Consider the following 26,631-nt stretch of genomic DNA (forward strand, 5'->3'; position numbering starts at 1 on the left):
TCAAAGGGGAAAGGTCAAAAGCTACTTTCAAGTGTGGGAGAATGGTGCAAGCTCAAAATGAATTAAAGTTAAATTGCAATGGAAAGAGGTGTAAGCATGCTTGTGACAAGTCTCCTCAACTTAACTTAATTAATCTAGTTTATCATTAATAAGTTACTAGCATAAAAGTGGGCTCCTAATTAATCCATCAAGTAAAGTAGGGCGGGCTTCCAAGTCCATTAATACAAGCCCAAGTCCAAGTATGTAGCAATTAAATAAATAAGACCCAAGTAATTAACTACTTACACTAGTTAATTAAAAATGATTAATAATAATTAATCATGAATGTAAATAATATTCAAAATATTATTCGGGAAAAGTACGTGTGTCACAAAGACAAGTCGGGACATGTAAAGTCAAATACGGTAACAAGTAAAATGTAAAAAAATACATTTATTAAAGCGCAAGTATTAATAATAAATATTAATAATTAAAGTAGAAAAATCCAGGGTCGTTACTTCATGGCGTTCTCATGCCGAAGTGATTGCATTGCATGAAGCTACTCGAGAATGTTTTTGGTTGAGATCAATGACACAACTCGTTACTGATTCTTGTGGACTAGAACGCAATAAAAGCCCAACAACTATCTATGAAGATAATGCAGCCTGCATAGCACAGATGAAAGAAGGGTATATCAAAAGTGACCGAACAAAACACATACCTCCTAAATTTTTCTCTTACACTCAAGATCTCATTAAGGACAACCAGATTGAAATGAGATATATTCAATCCAGCAAAAACTCTGCTGATCTTTTCACCAAAGCACTTCCAACTGCTATTTTCAGAAAGCATACTCACAATATTAGCATGAGGCATGTTCAAAAGATGTAACAGCTCAACAATGTCTACTTGAGGGGGAGTCAACTCTATGCTGCACTCTTTTTCCCTTAGCTAAAGTTTTTTCTCACTGAGTTTTTCTTTAGCAAGGTTTTTAACAAGGCAGTACTAGTTGATCTCTAATGAAAACAAATTGCCATCCAAGGGGGAGTGTTATGAAATCAAAAGTCAGACCACTAAGGCTGTGTGAATGTCAATTTAAAGAATAGTTACGCATGCATTTGAATAGTTAATTGCACAGTAAAATTTATAGTATCAATTTTATCGATACTTATCTTGTGACTATTCTATATCACATGCATTTGATGTGGACATTATTACTACGAAAACTTTTCATTGTTATTTGCTATAAATAAGCATACTACAAGCAGATGAAGGTACCCCAAAAAATATGCCAAGTTATAATATATTACTTCCTCTTATTTTTCTTAGAGTATATTAGAAGTTTATTATTCTCTCCTTTCTCTTTAATATCAGTAGTCCATAGCCAAGAGTCAGACCACTAAATGTAGTTATAAGCCTACTAATTATAACAATATCTGTAATACTTATCATTTTGTTTTATAAAAACATGTTAATGTTATTTAGAATTAAGTTCAACAATGATCTAGATTTTGAATTATTTTGCACTTAATCATTTTGTTTTATCAAACACACATAGGGATGCCAAAAAAACTCCTACCCGGTGGGAAAACCCACAACTTGATATTTTTAAGCTGGGTTTGAGCCGGGTAAAAGAGTCTTGGGTCGGTTATGGGAATGGTTTTTAATTTTTCGCATGTCCGGGTCTGGGGATGGTTTAGGCACAAACCCGATACCCGACCCGTGTACCCAAAAAAGATCCGAGCCCATATGCTCGACCCGTACACCCGATTACCCGACCTATAAACCCGATTACTTGGCCCGTATACCCGATTACCCGACCCTTATATCTGTAAAAAAGACTCAAATACTCGTGGGAAAACGCATTTACCCGATAGTTCGTAATTAAATGGGTACCCGAATACCTGTGGGAAACCTGTTTACTCGCTAGTTAGTAACTAAATGAGACTTGACGAGTTCGGGTCCGAGTTTGGGACAGGTTCTTTTAATCGGATTCGGGTCTGTGATTACCTAAACCTGACCCGATGCCATCCCTAAACACACCCTGGCAAGTCAATTAAATACTTTCCTGGATCGAAATCCCATATAATGTGAAATTCTCTGGGAAAATAACAATTTTTTCACCGTGCAAGCCTATCACTCAGTATAAACCAATGTCCTTCATGTGAAAGTCTGCAAATTTCATTTTATTACGTTTTACATGACAATGTCACTTACAATTCAACATTAATGTAAATTATACCAACACTAATTGATAGACTATACTAATAGATAGACTATATTTCTTATTGAAATTCGAATTAATTAGTCGTATAACATGAAATCATCTTTCAAAGATTTAAGTTTTCTTTTCAATCACGAAGAGTTTTGTTGCACAAGTTTCTAAGTATAAGCGATCAAGTTTTGGGAACATGTACTTGATGAAAAATAGACCCTTATACACTCTTGGTTCGGTAATGGTTTTTGCTCCTTTGCAGATTCCGTCCATAATCGCTTTAATGCACGGTTCAGCCTCCATTGTTGGAAGGTATGCTCCCACATTCTACAAATAGTTGGGTTTTAACCCAGTGTAGTAGACTATTTAATAGTCTACGTATTTAGTATTTAATATGTTGAAATATGAGGGAAATAAAAACCATCACAAGCTAGTTTAATTGTTGTGATAAGAAGCGATTTTATCCTGGGTTCACTTCACTACTTTGAAATTTTTGTTATACGATGTATTGTTCAAAGTGTATATATACATCATTAAAATTAACTATAGGACCTCATATAATATTAAAATTTATGATTTTTTTAAGGTAAACAATCACTAAAGTAATATTCAAATATTATTAGTTTTGAAAATCTTTTTGAGAGCCCACTAAATTTTTATCCTGGATTCGCCAATGTTGTGGTCATGATATCCTAGCAAGATGTCTTAGATTCAAACTTCACTATCCGTATATTTTGGGGGTCAGAAAAAGGTCGGAAACTAGTTGGAGTTTTTTTTTTCAAATCATTAGCTTTACTTTTTTTTCCATAAGCCATTATGAGGAGCTTCTTTTTAAGGACTTATGATTTTCATAAGCTCTACTTTTTATGTCTACCATACCAAGCTTATGAATTAGAGCTTATTAAAATTATAAGTTCAAGCTCCAATAAGTTTTAAGATGCTGGTGCGCTAAACACACTATTATGAGAATTAAGCTTACCTTTTTTGTTTGAACACCGACACTTGTGTCAGACTTATTTCCATTAACAAGGCTTGTTTGTATGAACCCAAGCGTCATAATTGTAACGGTTATTGTTGGAGAAATATCGAATCTAAGCGACTCATAGAAGCTAATCAATGCAGCTTTACTCCCCTATATCAATCCAAAAAACCTATAATTACTTATCAATTATCAACAACGAAATTAACGAGTAGGTGGGTTGATGCAGGAGGATCAGATGTCTTACAACGTAAACACCACCTCTTGGTGGGTTACAAATTCCGGCAGATGATGAATTGACGATGATCTTTCCACGCGTTTTCATGAGATGTGGAATCGCTAAATGAGTTATATAAACCGATCCCCAAAAGTTTATTTCCTGCCAAAATATTTCACACATAGGTTCATTTTAAAGAACTTAGGTTGCGAGCTTCGGACAGTTAATGATATTTCCACTATGATTTTTTTTATAGATTCATCACAAGTATGCATTAATGAGTTAAATAGTACAACTCATTAATGCATAATTATAGTGGATCTATCAATAATCATAGTACATATTAAGGATCATACCATAACTTCCTTGTATGTAGTGACATCAGCGTCGAGTAGATAAACAGGACCAATTCCCGCATTACAAACAAGATGATCCACTGTAAAAGAAAGCCGTATTTGAGTTGATTAGTTAATAGTTTGTGTGAAATATTAAGGTTGTTTATAAGGTTACCTACAATGACCAAAATGTTTAATGGTGTTATCCACGATCATCCTACAGTCTTCAACCTTTGACACATCAGCAAAAATGAATAAAACATCAGGAGAGCCAAGTTCGCGAGCTTTATCTGCGACGTTCTTGAGAGGACTATGAGGTTTTTGTCTCGCTATAATCGCTAGACGTGCACCTCTTCTCGCATATTCGTAAGCCATGAGCTGTCATACATGATATGGTTAGAAGAAAGTAGTCATTTCTTGTTTTAAATATCAAATGCAACTGCCTTTCAAAATATAAAAAATAAAAATTAAATGCAACATTAACTAGCACTACTTTCATAGTCACAATATATGAAGTATTCTAATGACAACTCTTAGAGCTGTCATTAAAAAATTAAGGCATGCTAAAACATGATTGGTTTGTTTGTACATCGAAATTAACCACCATTAACCGCCAACAACAAATAAATTGTACCATTCTTTTATACATTAATTTAACTCTTAATGACAGTCCGCTGTCATTAGAAAACTTCATATTTTAATTGTAGTTAGATAAAAAACATACATTACACAATAATAGTTTTACCCTAAACCAATTATTAGTTCTATAATAATGTACGGATGACTTAAATTTGAATTCATTAAATTTCTTAGAGAAATTTTCCATTTGTTGAAATTTCATTTCAACCAATTTTATTAAAGGAGAATGCTAAATGTAACCATGTTATGGTTACATAAAAAATGCGCGAATAAAACACAATAATTCTAACACGGGTTTAAGTTTTACGTACCTCTCCAAGTCCGCTTGAAGCGCCGGTGATCAAAACAACTTTTCCCGACAGGTCTTCTTTAGGTTGACAACACGCACGAACGCTTACAATGAGTTCCCAAAGGAAAAGAAATGGTGAAAAGAGAAGCAAAATTAACATGAAAATGTACAAAACCAGTTCATTTGTGTACTTGTTTCTAAAGAAGGGTTCTAGCATAGCTACACAGTAAAACTCACCCCAGAGTTAGCTATTTATTTTTTATTTATATAATAATTGCAAGTATATAAAAAGTGTGCATTTTATAAAGTGATATATATTAACCAATTAGGTTGGATGTTTGTTCAACCTTGCCTTTTTTACTATGAATTTAAGTTTTAAACGAACAAGTTGATGGCTCAATTTGTTGGTGATAAATATGTAACTTAACCTGTGACATCGAATTGATGAAGAGACCCATACGATACGATATAAATAGTAAAACAGAGCCAAAAGTTTGATAAGAGGGAAAACTGAACACAACATCTAATGACCAACCGGTCCAAATTAAGAATTTAGAACCTTTACAATAGTTGAACACAATTACACCCATAAATTAACAAACTGATTTAACTGATGTGTAATAGTAAATCATGTGATTATATCCGATCCGGATGATTACTTTATTACGGCTACTGTTAACACATATTTCCTTATGAGGTAAGGCTTAGTGTGTCAACAAGATACTAGAAGTAATTTAGCTTTAGGAGGGCGGAGTGTTGCCGATTGATTTTTACCCTTGGGAAATAATCCCTGCAGACCCGGTTCACAAGTGTAGAAACTTGTGGGGTGGCTTAATCAATCTGTCGTCCGTAGAGCGTAAAAGTGCTAGCCGGATGACTTCTAGTGAGAGAAAGTAGAGAGAGAAAGAGAAGTGAAGTCTCAGCTCTCAAAGTTATCAGAATATCTGAACTGTGTAAAATGACGACCCAAGGGGTCTATTTATAGTGTCAGATCCACCAGATTACTTGGGGACACGTGCCAGATGATGATACGTTCTGTTACTTGTGATCCGAAATTTACGCTGAAGGTGGCATTCTCTGGCCAGGGCTTACGCGCTAGGCGGCCTTCAGGGCTTACGCATGACGGAGCAGCCTGTACAGCGGAGAACGCTGAATGGAAAACTTCACAGAACTGTTGTTTCCAGCCTTCCTGATGCTACTTTTATGCAACCATTATGCCTTTTATGTGTGTATACGATAGGATACACCATTAAGTCCACCCAGTTTAATGACTTAAGCATTTGAAGAATGATTAAGTCGTTAAACTTTTGAAAACGCATGCCAAACCAGCCTGTTCATTGCCCACTTGCATCGGGGAAAACATTTTAGGCATTAAATGCAGACGAATTTTACTGACGCTGTTATGATTAATTTTTTGCGGCTGAGATCATCCACGCGCCTCCAGCTGTAAAAAGTGTTATTTCGTACCCCACGTTCAAACTCACCCCTACACGTGTCTTAATCATGGCCATAAAAATTGCATCGATGAAATCCTATAAAAACCGTCATAACCCTGTTACCATCACTTTTTTACTTTTGCCAAGATCTAAAAAGCATATTTCTCCCCCAAATCTTCATCGCCTTCTTCAATCTTCAACTTTTTAAGGTTTACCGTCTTCCAAGGTCAGTACACTTCATCTTACTGCTATTTTCTGATTATTGATATCTTTTACTGTATTATCATGGCTTCTACACGGAGTACTGGTCAAGAGCACGCTAAGCCTTCTTCGTCAAATACCGCTGACATTCCAGAAGTTAGCACGATGGCTTCATCATTGACAAGTGAATATTTAGATGGCTTAAAGATTGCCTTCCGCCATCTCAATCAATACAACCATGTTCTTCCTACCAACAAACAAACTGCTGACAACCCTCCTGAGGGGAAAATTACTTTATATGCTTTACAAATTACCCACGGCAACCTTCGTGTTCCCCTTACTAACTTTCTTCTTCGCCTTCTTAGATATTATAGGGTCTGTCTTAGTCAGATGCATCCCCATGGCCTTCAAAAAATCATCCTTTTTGAAATGTACTGCAATGCTATTAATATAAAGCCTCGCATTAAAGTTTTTATCTCTTTGTTTAGAATTCGCACAATTAGTGACTGCTGGCTTACTATTGATAGTAAGAAAAATACTCATTTTGTTGGTACGAATAGAGTTTCAAATTTGAAGGACTGGAAAAGTCCATTTTTCTATGTTGATGAAACTGTTATTCCGGAGGAATATTCCGTTGTCCGGGAATGGGGTGCTATTGATGCTGGCATAGGAAAGGGTGTTAAGATTTCTCCCGCAGAGCAGCGGATAGTAAATAGCTTGAAAGAGCTCCGCCTTCCGCCCAGATCATACGAAAGGTATGAGGGAATTCTTGTGCTGTGCAAAGTGAGTCAAGAATGGCCAAGAAATTCTGTGCCAGTACTTCGTGAGAAAAACCAGGGTAGGATGTGATATGATCATCCTATTATATATATATATATATATATATATATATATATATATATATATATATATATATATATATATATATATATATATATATATATATATATATATATATATATATATATATATATATATAGATTTGTGTCTATTGTTTGTCATGTTTACTTATATTGTTGTTCATGTGTTATTTTTGCAGCCAACGCCGTAATGCAAGTTCGTTCTGCTCTGTCATCCGTTGATCTTGATGATGATGTAGAGATCACTGCTCGTGACAAAACTGCTGAAGAGCTAGAGGCGGAGAGAGTTGCGGCTGAAGATAAAGCTGCTGCTGATGCTGCTGCTGCTGAAAAGGGAGAAGAAATTGCTGTGAGCAGCTCAGACAGTGAATCCGGGTCTGATCATACAGACACTGAGCGGACAGCGGATGATACCACCACCGCCGATCAACAAACATCCGGGTCAGTTGACATCACGGGTGAAACTAACCCCACTCCTCCTCCAACCCAAAAGACAAGAAAGAAGAGCATAGGCTCTAAAAGGGCGAAGAGTACAGAGGAGGGCAAAAAGCAAAAACGCAGGAGAAGTATGTCAATTCTGTGCTTTCTTGAAAATGCACATGTTTTTTATTACAACCGTTATGTTTGTTCATAATGCTAATTTGTTCTTGTTAGTGATTTTAGCAGAGTCGGATGATAGCCAAGGGAAGGCTACGGAGGGCGGTGAACGGGTGCCGGAGGAAAATCTTGAAAGTGAAGGAGAGAAGGGCCTGAAAACTCCTGATCCAAACTTTACTCCATTCGAGGAATCTGAATTTCATGAAGATAGGCCGGAAGGCAACTCTGCTTATCATTCTCCTCCTCCTAATATCACTAACCCAGCTATCACATCCTCCAATGTTCAAGAGCCAACTCTTCCTGCTCATGTGAGGGCATTGCAGGCCATCATTGCAAACCCTGCTACCAAGGATAAAGAATTTGCGACTCTTCTGCAGGTATGAATGATAAGACCTTCTGCATGTATATGTTTGTAATTTATTGATGTGAGTTGCCTGAAATTACTCATAAATTTTTTTTCTTGTACAGGGTTGTGTTATCCCTGAGCTGAAACCCCAATTCACTGCTCTCCGCTATGATCAACTCAGGGAATCAACTATTGCAGCTCATGTACTGCTAACCAATCATCTGGACTCTGTGCTGCAACTGCAGAAGCATCAAGAGTCTATTCTTGCTATAGCCCGTAAAGACATAACTGAAGGTGCAAATGCTCGTAAAAGAGCTGCTGATGCTGAGCGTGCCTTAAGTGATGCGCAGAAAATAATAAAGGCTAGAGAAGTTGAGCTAAAAAGTGCTCAAGATGTCGCTGTTGTTCTGCAAGGGGAAAGGGATGCTGAGAAGAAAAGACTTGAAGAGGAGCAGGTGAAAGTGGGTGAGCTGGAGAAGCAGCTGAATGCAGAGAGGGAAAAGTCTGCTGAGCTTCTCCGGAGGGCGGAGAAAGGCGAAGGTAATTTTGCTGAGCTTAAGAAAGGTATACCAGGTTTGATAGCTAAGGTGTTTGGATCCAGTCTTGTGGCGAATCCCTACAACGATTATGTTGATGCTGTCCGCACCCATGCTATTGCTGATGTGACCGGCAAGCTGTTTAAACGCCTTGCTCCCAACCAAACCCCTTCTGTTGCTATTTCCAAACTTATGCCCCCTGGTACTCAGGAAAAGGTTGATGAGACTAAAGACAAATTGATAAATTTGAAGATAAACGTTTATGATGAAGCATGCAGCAAAGAAGATTCATCTGCTCAAGATGTGCTTAGCGTGAAATTTGATTGATTTTTGTAAAAATGTCAAACAATGTTTTGTAATAAATTTCCTTTTGACCTTGACATTATATACATACTGACTTTATTATGATGACAATGTGTGTTTACATTCTTGTTGCAAATATTTTGATGCTTAATGCTTTAAAACCAATCGATTATGCACCCGAGCATAAAATTTCTATACACAATTGTGCAGTGTATAATTGAGCAAATCATTTTGAAAAGTGTATAAGGTAATTCATATGTAGACGCCTTGTAGTATGAAGTTTTGCTAAATTGATATGATGTCTGAATTCTGTTACACGCTTTCCGTCATAAAATTAATGAGGAAGAATTATGAAGTGTTTTAGAAGAATGATTATAAATTAATAGACTCTCCGTCTTACGCCTTCTGTCATAAAGTATATGAGGAAGAATTGCTAAATATTTTTGCTTTTATATAAAATATAGAACTTCGTTCTGTGAAGTAAGTTTTTTATAATGTTTGTCATGACAAGTATCTGAGTTTTGTATCATGCCTCGGTGCGTTCTAGTAAAACTTAAACGTTTTCTAGCCGATCCCTTGTGCCTTTACTGGACGGCACAAAAGCTTCCGCCATCGGAGGTATTTTTAAAAATACACTCCTTCTGTGGGAAGGTTATAAATGTAATGTTTTACATTTGTCACGGGCAGCACTTTATTTAAGAAAAATATAAAATTTATTGTTCGGTACTGTGCAATACATAAACGATTGATGACGAATTTAGGTGGATCAAGCCTAATTAGTACGCCATGAATGTTTAATGTATGCAATTGCTAACATATGCACTGTAAAGTAACCACAATGGTTCACAGTAAATTGATAAACGTTGCTCTTCATATAATGCGAAAATATGTTCTTCAAATGCCAAACATGTGTATTTTGGCATGAATACAATGATTGTAAAAGACAATGTCTTCATAAAAAAGCTAAAAAACTGCTCTGATAATAAACTTTTGTTCTTGATAACATACTGATATTTGCTTCTTCATACGCCGAGCGCCCAGCGCTATCCGACCTACACACTTGATTATGGAATGAAAAACTCCTGAACTTCATCATCACTAAACAACCGATCATGCTTTCTCCAGTTTACGTTGCCTTCTGGTAAGTTCACAAATGTGGATCTCTCCCTAGCCGGTGCCACATACTGTGAATGTATGGCGGCTACTCCGTTAGGAGTTGGGAACCTGATCTCTGCATGAGCTGTCGATGTTATCGCTCCGAATTTAGCCAACGCTGCCCTTCCAAAAAGGACGTTAAATCGAGAATTTCCATCTATGATTGTGAAATCAATTGTTTATGTTCTCAACAATGGGAATGTGCCCATAACAACTTCCAAACGAATCTGCCCCATGGCTTTTACCGGTGCTCCCGTTAATCCAGAAACTTTCAACCTCGTTTGCCTAGCTCTGCCCTGCACATGCCTTGGAAAAGTCTTCAAGCAATGCCAGTAAATGATGTCAGCTTCACTTCCCGTATCTGTGTAGATACAGTTGACAAACTTATTTGCTATCTCTGCTGAAATGATCACTGGTTGGATGGACAACGCCCAATTCTGAATTGGCTGAAAGATAATTAGAGCATATCTCCAGCTGTCCAAATTGCTGTTTGATGATTCACCTTCTTCATAATAACTGTCGTTGATCCAAACCATCCTGATTACATCTTCTGGAGTTGTCTCGCGCTCTGTGATCCGGTCTCCGTACTGCGGTTGGTTCCGATCATCTCTTCCACCATGCTGCTCTCATCTGTTCTCTCCACGGCATCCTCTGTTACCATCATTCCTTTGCCACGCAAATTTTCTGCGAGGATCATTCCTCCTGTACTGTTTGCCAGGCAACAAATGATTCAGTTCTTCTGCCTTGATTTTCGCTATTATTTCTCTCATCAAAGATTTGCAATTGTCCGTATCATGGCCCCAAGCCTCATGGAAATCGCACCACAACTCACTCTTTGGACCCTCCCTTTCTTCCATAGGTGCTGGAGCATTGAAAGTGGTCCGAATTGGTTCAGTAAAGAGGATCTCTTTCGGAGTTTTGGTAAGCGCCATTATTAATGGGTGCCTTTCTATTGGCCTTCTGTTGTGGTGGAAATCATTAGGGTGATTGTTTCCTCTCCATCCTCCATTTGAATTGTCATTCCTTCTCTGATTTCTGTCAAAATACCGTCCTCCGTTGTGTGGCTTGCTACTGCTGCCAATATCAAACTTGTTCAACCCACGCTCACCAGCTCGAACATGCCTCTGTGCAACCTCCAACGCCTGATGCAATGTTTTTGGCAAGTCATACAGTAATGCATGAACAAGTGCACTAAACCGCCGCTGGTCCAGACAGAAAATGAAACCAGATACAAGCTGTGATTCTGGACAATCAGGGATCTTCTGTGCTTCAAGTGTATAACGCTTCATAAAATTTCTCAAAGATTCGTTATGATGCATTGTGATCTCGTGTGCATCAAGATGTGTCAGAGTACAGCTCCTTAGATTTTGGTATTGTATCACAAATTTTGCTCTCAAATCAAGAAAACTAGTAATACTCCTTGGCGGCAAACTAGCAAACCATTCGCGTGTCATTTTCTGCAGTACCATAGGAAACATATGGCACGCAGTTTCATCCTCCCAATGCTGCAATCTCATAACACCTTCAAACATAGTCAGAAAATCTTCCGGATCCATTGTACCATCATAAACTCCAATTGTTGGTATATCAAGATTTCTGGGCAATGGATAATTAGCAATTCGATCAATGAAACACTGTGTAGATTCTGCCATGGCTGGTGGCTTTGTGGCTTGCTCTCCAGTAATGAGGGCAAAGAAATTGTCCACGACCACAGCACGGACGGCGGGCTGCGCTAAGCGTTGCTTATATTTTGCCGGAGCTGTTTGCTTAAGAATGTCATTTAATAGCAACACTGCCTGCTTCTCTGACATGAACTCATCTTTGTCAATTTCATCATCAGAGTCATTATTATCATAGCTCAGGTCGTTATCATCCCCAGAATCATCAATAAGACTGCCCAGCTTGTCGAGTAGCCTGGATAACTTGTATTTTGATATAGATTGCCTTTTCATTATTTGCTTGTCTTTGCCATCCGCCATCCGCCGAAAAGGTATAAATGATGGACATCGCCGTGTTTGCATCAATGGTCTTCGCTCTGGATTAGTAACAAAGTTTGGAAGTCTTTCTGCACTTTTGGTTGTTGTTTCTTCGATTACTGGCCTTTTCTCCGAATTAGTTGCCAAATGTTTAAGCCTTTCTGCAGTTTCAGCAACTGTTTCTTCAATCGTACCATCTAGTGGCTGAACGGGTACATCTTCAACAGTTATCATGTCGTCAGTTGATGGATTGTTGACTGCTTCAAGTACAAATGGAGCTTCAGTTGTTTTTGTTCCTTTTTCGTTTCGTGTGTTCTTTGCATTAGTGGATGGCGCCATTGTTCACACCTATTTCCTTATGAGGTAAGGCTTAGTGTGTCAACAAGATACTAGAAGTAATTTAGCTTTAGGAGGGCGGAGTGTTGCCGATTGATTTTTACCCTTGAGAAATAATCCCTGCAGACCCGGTTCACAAGTGTAGAAACTTGTGGGGTGGCTTAATCAATCTGTCGTCCGTAGAGCGTAAAAGTGTTAGCCGGATGACTTCTAGTGAGAGAAAGTAGAGAGAGAAAGAGAAGTGAAGTCTCAGCTCTCAAAGTTATCAGAATATCTGAACTGTGTAAAATGACAACCCAAGGGGTCTATTTATAGTGTCAGATCCATCAGATTGCTTGGGGACACGTGCCAGATGATGATACGTTCTGTTACTTGTGATCCGAAATTTACGCTGAAGGTGGCGTTCTCCGACCAGGGCTTACGCGCTAGGCGGCCTTCAGGGCTTACGCATGACGGAGCAGCCTGTACAGCGGAGAACGCTGAACGGAAAACTTCACAGAACTGTTGTTTCCAGCCTTCCTGATGCTACTTTTATGCAACCATTATGCCTTTTATGTGTGTATACGATAGGATACACCATTAGCTACCAATAAAGAAGATTACAAGTGTTCCATTTAATCATTCAATTGATAACATGATCGACATTTTGTATAGTTTAGATTAAAAGGCAACAGGAATTTTGTAGACTGGCCATAAACCTATAACAACAACTAGTTTAAAATTGTTGATCGAATAAAAAAAACTGATCCTAATACGCAAAAAAAAAAAAAAAAAAAAAAAAAGTTAGTTTAATGGGCATGTGCATTTTGATATACGTTTGTTGTGTTGTCACTGTCCTAAATAGGTATAAACAAAATTTGATATAACCCATCAAATAGTATACGGCATATAGCATGAAGCCAACGGGGATTGTTAAGGGCATGTGAGGGAGACTTGAGAAAAGAAGAAATAGTGGAGATATTTAGGTTTAAGCGCTAAATGCTGGTTGTTTGTGACTTGGGAGCGGGTGAGTTGGGGAGGGGTAGAGTTATCGGGGTTGGGCTAGGTTAGGTTACTGAATGGGTTGGGCCACGAGGTTTGTTTCGTTTGTAATGTGGGTAGAGTGATTAAAGGATGGGCCTGCTGATGGTGAGCTAGAGGCTTGTTGGGCCGAATCTCAGGAAAGTAAGAGATGTATTTTTTTTTGGGAATTATCACCTTTTTACCCATTTTTTAAACTTTTTTTGTCAGAACTCAAAAAAATAAAAATAAATGACGATTTGTCCTCGCAAGAAGCAAGATGCCTTGCGCCTAGGCCGTTGAATAAATAGGTCAAAACGGGATTTCACCAAGGTGGACGCCAGGTCGCAAGATGACATCTTGCTCCCTGCTCCCCGGTGGAAGCAAGGACGCAAGGTGCCTCTTGCAACCTTGCTTCCAAGACGCACTTTGCGTCCTTGCTTCCACCGGAGAGCAGGGAGCAAGCTGACACCTTGCGACCTTGCTTCTACCTGGGAGTAAGGAGCAAAGTGTCTCTTGCGACCTTGCTTCCACCTAGGAACTATCTATACCAGGCGCAAGGACGTAAGACACCTTGCTCCTTGCGAGGCAAATCGTCAAGTTTTTTTTTAGCTCTGACGCATAAAAGTTAAAAAAAAAAAATTGGATAAAAATGTGATAATCTCGTAATATCAGGTTATATAGGGTTCCAGAGAAGATGTTGGCAGCGACATCCCAACATGTAGAAGGTTGTGGATGAAAATTAAAACGAATATTTATATACGTTAATTTTTTAATACATATAAAAAGATAATATTAAATTTATTTAATTATTTATTTAAAATGCTTTTAACTATTTAAAATTTCAATATTGTAACTTTAATCGACAATTTAAAATTTAAAATTCTTGGGTTCGGGGCGCTTGCCAATCTTGCCCCTGCCTGAAGACGCCTCTGGATGTTGGGTGGAGGCAGTGGCAGAACCAATAATTGTTTTCACCGGGGGCGAATTTTTTAAAAGCGTACCAATTTTTTTTAAGCAAAGTATGAAGACTTTTTGGCAAAAATGAGGAGCTTTTTTGACAAAATATGTAGGCTTTTGGGCGAAATATGGAAGTTCATCCAAGCATGTTAAGCCTTCTAGCTCATCGCCCATTATCACCAAAAGTAATGAAGCCTTATACAGTTTCACACTTAGGTGCTGTTTGTTTTTTAAGATGTTTTTGTCTGAAGATCTTCAGACCATGTCTGTAAAGAAGATGTGGCATAAGGTCTGTATGCTGAATAGTTAAGACTGTTTGTTTTTATGTCTGTAAATTTTTTAAATATTATCTACAACACTAAAAAAATCAAAAATCAACATATTAAATAAAGACAAGAATATCATATTTTCAGAATGCAATATACGTAAATATATAATCATTTAAATGTAAACAAGACATCATAAAGTTCTTGATTATTTTAAGTTTTTAACACACAAAAGAAATAAAGGGTTAAAGTTAAACAACTCAACACGAGTGAACAAAATGCCAAATTTCAGATTTACACCCAATTTGCACTGAAAATTGCCAGATCTCCGATTAAAATTGCCAGCCATACTTTAAAACAAAGGTTTCATTTTTTTCTATCATCATATATACCAACCTAACTTGCTAGTTGTTATTTTCTTTTGTAATCGGAGATGGTTATAAACAATCAAAAGAGATTGTAGAGCAAACATATAAAAAATGAAAGTGTTGGTTACAGTAACTGGTAGTGCGGTCAAAGGTGGTGTGCTCGGAGGTGGTGTGGCCGGAAGTATTTCGGTCAAGGGTGGTGATGCCGATGCCGAAGGTGAGTACAGTTGGTAAAAGGTTGGATGGTGAAGAGTTGGAAGAGAAAGAGAAAATGTTAAAAGAGTGGGATAAAATGTCTTCAGAAGTTGGAAGCTATATTTTGGAGCTGCAAGATGGAAGACATTTTAAGATCTTATTTTGTCTTATGTTTTCGAAAAAACAAAACATCTTCAATGAAAATGTCTGCCCGTCCTCAGACATAAGACATAATAAGGTCTTCAGTACTAAAAACAAACAACACCTTACACTCAAACAACATTATTTCTCGCCCGATTATGTCATTACAGATTGATAATGGTAGATCTAACTCACTTTTGTGTTGGGTACTAACCTACTCTTACATTGATTGGAGATAGATGTCTGAGGCCAACATATAAGTTCAAGAGTGTCTTCCTCTATTACTAATTGGAATATCTGTACCGTTTATTTACGCATTTTACCATAATCAAATTAACAAAAAAAAAGGAGTAGGAGTACATACTTGCATACTGTAATTAACCAAGAAACAAATAGAGCGCGTTACTAAAGCTGTTAACGAACCGAGTCGTATAAAGTATCAGAAAATTAGGGTTTTAGATTGTGTAATAATTATTCAGCCCGAGTTCGATTAACCATTTAAAGATGTGTTTGAGTTCAAACTCGATAACTTAATTATTGTCCGAGTTCGCGCTCGATGCTGATTTAGATTTTATATAACATTAGTTTAAATTAGTTATTAATCTTAATATGCTCGTTTCGAAGCTCGAGCTTTAAGATGCTGGTTCGGGCTCGATCCTAATTAGTTGAGGTGTCTTGGTATTCCTGGTTTATCTCAGGTTGTACTGATACATATATTCATGTAACTCTTTATTTGTGCTTTTTACATAAAAAAAGGCGCTATTGTAACCAGCTGCAGTTTTGTGTATCAAATTAAGTAATTTTTTACAACTTAAAAGTAAGATTTCAGCATATTGTTCCCTTCAAGTTCCAAAATTTTGATAATTTAAGCTTATATGGGGATATTCAATGTCTTTTTTTTTTTTTTTTTTTTTTTTTTTTCCTTTGAAAGCAAGAAACAATGTTTATACTTCAAAAAATTGATGATTTGATCTGTTAAGGTTATCTTTTATGATAATTTTACCCTTATAACTTTATCCACTTAAACTTCCAACTTTCAAAAGTTTTATGGTTTAGCTATTTGCGGATTATTAAATCAACAAGTCAGCACAAGCTTAACGGCTTAAATCATTAGGAAAATAGCTTGGATGGATAAGATATTTAACACTTGGAACTTGAAGGGTTAAATCGTTATTAACCCAATTTTGTAAAAGTTGTGAATTTGTAGTAACAAATTTAAGAAGTATGTGAAACAGAATTAAAGCTAATTAGAACTTCAAGAACATCACCTAACAATAACTAACCTGTTTAAGGGATGTTAATTAGTCAGCATTTATTGATGATGGGCGGTACCCATCGGGCCTAGCAATTGGGCTTGGTCCATGGGTCACTATTAAGTCTCCCTCCTAAACCCTAATTCCCTCTTATAAATAGAGGGATAATCTAAGCATTTAGGGTAGACAATTCTCTCTAGGGTTTTTACCTACCACTCTTGGTAGGGTTTTCCCCTTCGCCGCCAATCGGAGCGCCGTCCATCGGCCGGCGGTCAGCCCTTAGCCACCCTCCCGAGATCATCATCTCGGCTAGGATTATCATGGTAACCGGACCGGAGGTTAATGCCGCTGAACTAATAAAACCCTCCTTCTATTGCACTCAAGTATGTTTCTATCCAAGGCGGAAATATGCTTGATCAAGTGGTGCTTTCATTGAGAGCTGAACAAGAGTCTCATCTAGATCCGTTTGTAAGTTTTGTAAGTTTTTTGTTGATTAATTTACATGTATTTACTGTGTATTAATATTGATATCAGCTTTTAAACACATCGGGTCTAACAATCAATTGAATAACACAATAAAAGTGGATTCGTTAGTCACCATGTGTTGTGGTTTGATGCAACTATTTTATTTTTACAATTTTTGGTTGCTTGAAAACCCGGTAAAGCACTGATTGGTTACAGATTCATACGACGTGATTGCTAAATAATATGCGGAACTGGTATTGGTTTTAAAACCCTCGTCGTACCACTAATATCACATATTAGGTATCAATATTGAATAATGCGGTGAATATACGCTTCAACGCGTATCTCAACGTTTACGGATATATCGCAACGCTTCCGGGCATATCGTAATATCGGAACCTCTATGAATAAGCTGCAACGCCTTCGGGCATAGCGTAACGTCTTCGTGCATAGCGTTATGTTTCTGAGCAGGCCGCAGCGCCTCCGGGCGGATCGTAATGTTTCCGGGCAGATTATAACATCTCCGGGCAGATCGTAACGCATTCGGGCAGTTTGTACACGGTTGTGTTACTCAGTCGCTTATTTTTTTTTTTCACGACTTAATCTGCGTTACTCAGTCGCTAACGTGCCTCGCTTGTGCATCGCACAGTTATGCGGCAGGCCTCACAGCTAATTTGTGCAGTCGCACATCTAATTTTTCTTTTTCAATTAAACATCATCGACTTTTATTTTTCTTAATAAAATATGTACATATTTGTTGTATGGTATGTGACAAGATATTGATCATATATACTTTACACAACAACGTAACATACTTACGTATTCGTTGTTTTATATTTATTTTCCAACGACTTCACTACCCACCGTTAGCGATCATCGCTTTTGGGTGACGGCGGTGTTGGGATATTCGGTTGATGTGTCTTGATTTCAAGTAGCGAAAACCTTGCGGATACATTTATGGACGCGCAGATCGCATTGCCTTCGGGCGCACAATAATCCCAGATGGGCAGTACCGCTTTCGGCCGCGCCGTATCGCCTCCGAGCAGGCTGTTTCACTTTGCCTTCGAAAAACGCCTCTGGTATATCCGATATAACATACCAAGATTTGTGCATTTTTCCGCTAAAATATAGGATCCGATCGAGGCGTTAGAAGGTTTTAGTCATAAAATATTTTGGCATGATATTATTTTTGTCGATGGTTTCGTTGGAAAGTGGCTAATACTTTTTATAATTCTTTCCGCGAATCATGCCCAAAGTTATTTTTAAAAGTCACATTTATTCATCATATCTACCATACATAATTTATGGGTAGTTAAAACCTCACATTGATATAATATCATTCTTGTGGATGGTTGTTATCATATTGCGTATCAACGGCATGTTGCCCGATGGCAAGCGGTCATACGTAATAGTTAATATTATAATGCGTAAAGTGAGTTGTGTTTGCACCTTGCATGCTATCGACCCATTAAGTTGGTAGTCAATCATTATCATTATAATATTCACAACTAGTAGCTAAATCGGGAAGCTTAATTAACGATGTTTTTGTGAAGAAAGCTTAATCTGCAAAACTATTCCAATGAAGTTGATAGTTTTGATTCATGACTGTTTCACATAAACTCATGGCTGCGCAACAGTCATGCATCGAAAGCTTTCTTTCAGCATTATTTGAACACATTTGAGAAAATATTGAACATTATAATACTATACACATTTGCGCAGCCTAGTCGCACCCCATTTGCGCAGCTCCTTGCGCATACTTTGTTCGGGTCTCACGAGCTCGTTTGCGCAGCTCATTTGCGCCCCACTTAAGCGGGTATTTTGCGCAGTTCCCTACGCGATCCTTGATGCGGTATTTGTGTATCCTAATTACAGCTCATTGCACGGTATTTGTGCAACTTGATTGCATCCCCATTGCGCAGCCCTTCGTACAGCAATTGGCAGATTCTGTATAGCCCTTGTGCACTGTTCTTGCGGCCTGAATGCAGTCATTTGCGTAGTTATGTGTGGTTGCATGACCATTTATGCTGCTCTGTAATTGGACCTTTATGCAGGTATTTACACGTACAACATATTACGCGTCTAAATTGCCGACTAAAAAAGGTCTGTTCAATTTATTTCATGTGGTATTGAAAAGCAAGTTAATTATCACGACCAATTATTGCATTATGATTACGTTATGTTATTAGTAAGGCCAAAGTTTTATTTGGGAAGTCGGGGTGCTCGGTTTAAAATGAATAACCGTCACGACTTATTTCACGAATTATTCGGTCGTTTAGTTGATTGCTTATTCCTGTTCCAATGAAGGTTGATAATATATATCAGGCTCGTTTACCTTTACTTTAAGCTGCATCTTATATATTGAAATGCTATTTCAGTGAGAAGACGCATGGTTGCATTTTTTTTTTTTATGCATTGCGCAACACTTTGAATGTGTTGTGCGTACTTTGCATTTGCACCATGGTGGCTCCGCGTAAGGCCACGGTGGCAGTTTATGTGTTTTGCCTAGTGTCTTTTGGGTACTATACCTTGTACATTTCCATTACTTTATAATGGTAAATCATAGATCATAGATTTTTAATTCTTGTTCCTTACACGTTCATCGCTCCCAAAGGTGGTGTCAACTTAATGTTGGATTTCAACACCACTAAATACTTTAGTAGTATTGAAATGGGGGCTAGCATGGTATTAGGCTCTTAGTGGGAAAGACGTGTTCCATTTTCAGGTGCGGTCGTACAACTTATTTTTGGTGGCTAGTTTGCAATGTGTTCTTAGGAATATTTCCCCTTTGGGAGGAGCGTCATTATGCCTCTATATAACATCGGGTCGCTCCCATTTCATGTTTCGTTGTGTCGTCGTTGACTATACTAGTTTTTCAGAACTGACGCACTTCATTACCTTCTTTATGATAAAGGCGTAGAATTATGACACAAATATTCCGTAACACGCTTCAACAATATACGGCATCTTCCCATATTACCTTTACGCGTTGAGTGTCATTTATGGCATTAATCCCGCATAGCACCATTCGCGCTTCTCGCGACTCTATTGTACGTTGTACATGCTTAGATCAACTTACATTGCGCCTCAGCGGCTCCGCATAATCCCATGGCTGCAATTTGTTCGCGCGAGTTGCAACATGCAACACATGGCACACTTTTCTTAGCGTCATGGCGGCTCCTCGTAAGTCCATGACCGCAGTTTCTGTGATCCGCGCACATTGCGCCATGGTGGCCTCGCATAAGCCCATGGCCGCAGTTTTACTTCGCGCACCTTGCATAGTTCTTTGAGCGGTTATTTGTGCAGGGTCTTTTGCACAACGCGATGCGCGGTCTTTTCTATGCCCCTTTTGCGCGCCCCCATTCGAGCGCAGTTCTTTATGTAATGCTTTGCCCAGTTCTTTTCTATTAGAATTTCTATATGCATTATTGTATCACCCTTGAAGGTGGTGTCAACTTAATGTTGGATTTCAACACCACTAAATACTTAGTAGTATTGAAATGGGGGCTACCAGGATATATGGCTTAAACTGATTGGTTCCTTTGGCGACGACTTTAAGCTGCAAATACTTTTACGCATTGTGTATTGTGCCATGGCGGCTGTGTAAGCTCGTGGCCGCATGATTACTTGTGCGTTGCGCAACACTTTGCATGTGTTGCGCGCGTTTTGCTTTGCGCCATGGCGGCATTTCATTTGCGCATTGCGCAAATTGCTTACAACCGTGGTAGTTCTGAATAAACCCACAGAAGCATCACATTTGGCATGCGACGACGTTGAAGAGATGTAATAGAGCTAGTTGGACTTGATCACCCAATTTATTAGCTTACATTCTTTACGACCGCGATACACATCTTCTTCATACGATTTCTTGCTTACTTCCTTGCCTACAATTGTTTTCACGATTGGTTTTCGGGTTTTAACTGTATGATTACTATACAGGTTTTTCCCAGTTCGTCACATGATTACGATCATTCGATGGGAGGAGACAACATTACGTAGATCATACTCTATCGAATCGATAGTCAAGTTACGTAAACCATCATTATCATCATTCGTGGTTAAGGTTAACAGGAGAGTCTCTCGCGACGGTAACCTACAACCTTCACGGGGCCATCGATCAACGAACGTTATCGATGGTGGACTTAACATTTAACCACCCCATCGATATCATCATATTGATCTGGGTTATTCACGGTAGCCGGACCGGAGAGTTAAATTCTAAGATCCTTAAACCCCACATTACTCACAATCCCGCTAGAATTGTCTACGGTTTACGAACCGAAGAGTGGAATTCTGTTATCCTCAAAACTCTATTGTTCATGGCAAGATAAAACGCGTCACGGATATAATAACTTTCAAATGCCAATAAATCTCTCGCACATATTTTATCAATAGTTTATTGTGCGGTTCCTGCCTACTTAAGGGGTGTCCTCTAGCCCCCGTGCGGCAGAAGCCTGTTTGGTTACAAGGCTAGAATATAACGGCAGGTGAAGGGAATTGGGTTTCCCCTAGCCAAGCGCCACGCAGACTAGAAGGCTGCCAAGTCGACTTAAAATACGAGCATTGGTTTGCTTGTGCATATTAAATTATCCTAAGTATTGGTTTACTTGGGGAAACTCTTAAGTATAAAAATATTGGTTTGTTTTTAGTTAGCATTGCCTTACCACACAACTAAGTGCACCCCTAGTACGTGACAGAGCAAGTGATGCTGTAACTTATGAGTATAAACTTTTTTCGTGCAGACTCGCACACGGGCTTTTTGTTAAAATATTGGTTTATTTTACGCAGCGCCCAAAATTGTGCATAAGTTTTGGTTAACTTATGCGCACATTGTGTGAATTGTCTTAATTCGCGATGATAGGCAATTACAATCAAATGCATAAATGTCCATGATTAAGCTGCGTAAGCGCATGGTTACTTGATACCCCTCACAAATGTGGTAGGGGGGCTTCAATATGACTCTGAGATCGGACTCCGCGAGTCTGAGATGCCTTGTATACAACTACAAGTTCCGATCAGCTAGTTGTTTCAGGATGTCGTTTTGGCGTGGTCTTATTTATAGTTCGCCATGACATGTTTTCACATTTCATACCGAACTGGGGAGAGTGATGGTATACTATCAGTATCCCTTCAGTTTTGTTTTTGCTACATCGCTACTTTGTGCATTGCGGATGGTAGTGGAAGTTAGCATGCTCACATTGCTACATTGCGTTAAGCGCAAGGATGCATCGCGAGTAATTGTGGTTAACATGCATGCGTCACATTTGGTCGTATCGCGTAAAAGTGCAACACGCGGAGCTATGTCGCGCATAGTTATGATGTGTAGGCCGTACTGTTAAGGGTTCCACCCTACGGATCTCTTCCCACCGCATGACTACATAGCAGGCGGAATTATTACTTCGCGTCGTCACATTACTATGTGGATTCATTATGCATTGCGCTTGACTTCATAGTCGATGCAGGTTAGGTGATGAGTTATCTGCGGTGGCCTATTCATAATTTCGATATGACATTAATATGTCACACCGAACTTGGGGGACTTGATGATGGGCGGTACCCATCGGGCCCAGCAATTGGGCTTGGTCCATGGGTCGCTATTAAGTCTCCCTCCTAAACCCTAATTCCCTCTTATAAATAGAGGGGTAATCTAAGCATTTAGGGTAGACAATTCTCTCTAGGGTTTTTACCTACCACTCTTGGTAGGGTTTTCCCCTTCGCCGCCAATCAGAGCGCCGTCCATCGGCCGACGGTCAGCCCTTAGCCACCCTCCCGAGATCATCATCTCGGCTAGGGTTATCATGGTAACTGGACCGGAGGTTAATGCCGCTGAACTAATAAAACCCTCCTTCTATTGCACTCAAGTATGTTTCTATCCAAGACGGAAATATGCTTGATCATTTATATACCATTTGAAGGTTCCATTATGATTGATACTAGTCACAATAAATAAAACAACTCTTGTACATAAGATGTTGCACAAGCCAATTATTTGAAAACTAATTGCAAAAATATGAAAGCTAAACACTCAAATTGATATTCATATTCATATATAGAAAATAATTACTCTATATAGCTTTGATTCATATCTCAAAAAGTAATTAAAAAAGTCATAAACTTATCATTCAATTATATTGACACCAAAAAGCTTAAATCCTTTGGTCTTCACATTGCTTACTTCAATAACTTCATCATCCATCTTTTGATCCTTTAAACTTTCCTCTTCATCATCAATATCCATACCAAGTTTCAAACTTGCTCCAATACCACTTGTACAAAGACACGTGTCAATCACCCAAAAACCAAGATTAGGCACTTCAAGATTCTCATGGTAATAAAAAGTAATCTTATCTTTAGCCATCAATTTCTTGTCTTTCACAAACAAATTCCACCCCCTAGTAAACACAAAACTTTGACTACTCTTCCAATAACAATACCTAAACTTCCACAACCTTTTTTGTGGATCATAAAAAGTTAAATTCACCTCATCATTAGCAAACCCTTCACTCTCTTCGGGCACCGAAGGAAAATATCGAACCGCATACTTTTTCGGTATCACGAGCCTATTAAGCTTACCAACATCACTAGGTGTTAGTTCCTTTTGAAAAAGCAACCTACAGGAATAACCACAAATCCTTTTTTGAGGATTTAAGTTATTATGATCACTCTCATTCTCATTCATCTGCCTTTGAAAATCACCAAACTTAGATTGATATGATCCATCTTTAATCATAGCTAAAATTGCTTCCATGTTATAATGGCTTTGAAACTTTGCCTCTTGTTGGGTTAGTTTCGTCCATGGAAAATTTCTTGGTGCATCTGAACTTCGGAGCTTCATTGAAGCTCGATCGTAAGCAGTGGCTGCATCGATTTCAGATTTGAATGTTCCTAACCAAATTCGTTGGTTATTCGTGTATATTTGAGCACCCCAGTTTCCGTTCTGTTGTGGAACAACGCCCTTGTATCTTTGTAAATAACCGTACTTTTCAATCGATTTGAAATAGCTTGGATCCGAGTAGTCCTCCATTGATTCACGTTTTTATCTGTAGAAAAATTCGAGCCCATGTCAGCATAACATATATTGTTGTATGTGCATATGTTTTATATTCTATTATAAATTATTATAAATAAATAAATAAATACGCAATAATATATAAACCATATTGTATACGGATTACTATGTAACATATTAATTATAAGCAAGAGTGGTGTTCAGTTTAGTTAGTTTTATTACTACAAACTACTAACAATTTTTTTTACACTATTGAAGAATCTTGAAATCCACTAACATGATTAATCGTATATACATATAGCATGGACTAAAGAAACTATATAGCAACAAATAAACGTAAGGGCGAAAAAAAAAAAAAAAGAACATATAAGCCAAAAAAAGAGCCCATGCATATCGATCTGTGAATATATAAAAAAGTAGATGTAGCTTTTAAAGAACTAATATTAGCAACGATGAACATGATAAGAACATTAAAACAGGATAAAACAACAGCAGAAAGTTGTAATTCTTTTTGACATTTTATGCATATATTAATTATCTGTGAAGGTAAAAAAAGGACAAGAAAATAGAAAAAACACATATTAATCTGTAAAATCTGGATTTATCATGTCGTTGGTGATTAAAACTAACCTGATAAAGCTGAGAAAAGTTATGATCTTTTGATGAATATGCTCGTATATCAAGAAAAAAATACTCGTAATATGTAAAATATGTACATGATATTTGATTATGTACATAATATATAATGATGGCAACCATAATAAAGGAAACAAAATTAGACCATCGATGAATTGTGTAGCCTGTAAGAAATTTAGTTCGTTAGGTAAATTTTAATGGAGATCTTCTAAAAATTTGATCTGATTTGATTATATCTGTTTCTATAATTTAGCTAAGAATTTTAAGCCTACAACGGCTAGTTAAATTAGTTACCTACGCGTTTATTTTGATTTCATTAATTACATTATGGTAACTTGGAAAAACCTGTATATGTAAATAAGTTGTAAATTGTGTATATATCATGTTAATATAAAATATTTCCACGGTTTGTAATTATGAGATTGTTTAAGCTATAACTAATCCTAAATTTTTATTTTCAAAGAATATAGTTTAACTAATAAAAATTGTATTATATTACCCGCGGTATAGAACAAGTTACTACAAATAATGTTGTAGTTTATTTTTTTTATTTTTTTTTTGAACACTTTTTGAATGAGTTTTTAAAGCTTAAAATATCTATAAGTCGGAAACATAGAAAAAGGGGATGATTCTAACACACCCTTTTTTGATCCTCACACACCTATTTTAACCTTTTACTCTTCTAATAATACTCCATTTCTTTAAATTGGTGTGTGAGGATCAAAAAAGTGTGTGTGAGAATCATCCCCCATAGAAAAATATGGTGCTGAAAATTTGAAGCCTTAAAAAAAAGGTGTAAAAAATTTAAAGTGTTAGTATTAACTTTATGACACTTTTAACTTTTCAAGTGTCATTAGGTTTTCGTTTTGACACTTCTCAATGTTAAAAACTTTGTGACGCTTATATGTGTTAAAAGCATTTCAAGTTATTTACGACTTAAAGTGTCAAAATTTTTAGAAATATCAAAAATGAAGCTTTATTTTATAATATGAACTAGTCCGGACCAGCCCGCACGTTGCGACGGGGGCTTTCGGGCTGCGTATTCATATTTAACGTAGTTTTGTGTATTTATAGAGGGGAACACGACACATGTGTTAAGCAACGTTTTAGATGTCGTTGTGTTAAACGTTTTTTAAAAGGTATCTGTTTCGAACGTAGTTAGGTTTGTTTTGTTCAATAAATTTTTTCGAGTGTAACGGTGCTGTCGGAAAAATTTAACTCGCTCCAAGAAGAAAGATACGGGCTGTCATTGTGTTTAGCGTTTTTTAAAAAGTGTCCATTTCGAACGTGGTTAGTTTCGTTTTGTTCATAAAATTATTTCGAGTCTGACTCTGCCGTTGAAAAAATTTAACTCGTGGCGAGCTGGAAGATACGGGTTGTCGTTGTGTTCAGTGTTTTTTTTAAAAATTGTCCGTTTCGCGTATAGTTAGTCTCGTTGGGTTCGTAAGATTTTTCGTAATTGAACGGTGGTCTCGAAAAAATTTAAGTCGCACCGAGCGAGAAGATAGAGCCCGCTTTAAATGCGGGTGGAATTAGTTTGTTTTATTTTAATAAAATTATATAGTTACACTTATAACCCCTGAGAAAGTGTGAATTTGGGGGATCGTTGTATAAATATTGTCAAAGTTGAAGGGTCGTTTGTAATGTGTAAACAAACTCAAAGCTACAATCCTATTTAACGTAAACTACGCACATTCTCATCCGTTTTAGTAATATAAAAAGGGTTAGTTATAAATTATAAATTATTTTAGTTTTTTTATATATATATATATATATTTGCGTCCTTACTATTATAATTTCATTTTCATTTGACAATATATAAATTAGTTTGAATGATAAAGAATCATTGCATAACCCCTGAAATTTAGTCCGTCTGTCTTTATTTAATTAACTAATTAGGGTTAATATTAAATATTAATTATTAATGTTGAAATATTAAT

The 26,631-nt window shown here is 37.5% G+C and overlaps 2 protein-coding genes across 2 annotated transcripts; both read right to left on the minus strand.

Moving 5' to 3' along the window:
- Window positions 1-2,317: 2,317 nt before the first annotated feature.
- LOC139860157 (11-beta-hydroxysteroid dehydrogenase-like 4A) lies at window positions 2,318-4,870 on the minus strand. Its single transcript, XM_071848930.1, has 6 exons — window positions 4,676-4,870; window positions 3,905-4,103; window positions 3,747-3,826; window positions 3,421-3,552; window positions 3,174-3,326; window positions 2,318-2,521 (listed from the first exon to the last, which is right to left on the minus strand). The coding sequence occupies exons 1-6, from the start codon at window positions 4,868-4,870 to the stop codon at window positions 2,318-2,320; spliced, it is 963 nt and encodes a 320-aa protein (XP_071705031.1).
- Window positions 4,871-23,164: 18,294 nt separating this feature from the next.
- On the minus strand, window positions 23,165-24,070 carry LOC139860158 (AP2/ERF and B3 domain-containing transcription factor At1g50680-like). The gene has a single exon (XM_071848931.1). It carries the CDS (start codon window positions 24,068-24,070, stop codon window positions 23,165-23,167), a length of 906 nt encoding a protein of 301 aa, XP_071705032.1.
- Window positions 24,071-26,631: the final 2,561 nt, after the last annotated feature.

Source organism: Rutidosis leptorrhynchoides, chromosome 7 (assembly GCF_046630445.1).
Source record: "Rutidosis leptorrhynchoides isolate AG116_Rl617_1_P2 chromosome 7, CSIRO_AGI_Rlap_v1, whole genome shotgun sequence".
Classification (NCBI taxonomy): domain Eukaryota; kingdom Viridiplantae; phylum Streptophyta; class Magnoliopsida; order Asterales; family Asteraceae; genus Rutidosis; species Rutidosis leptorrhynchoides.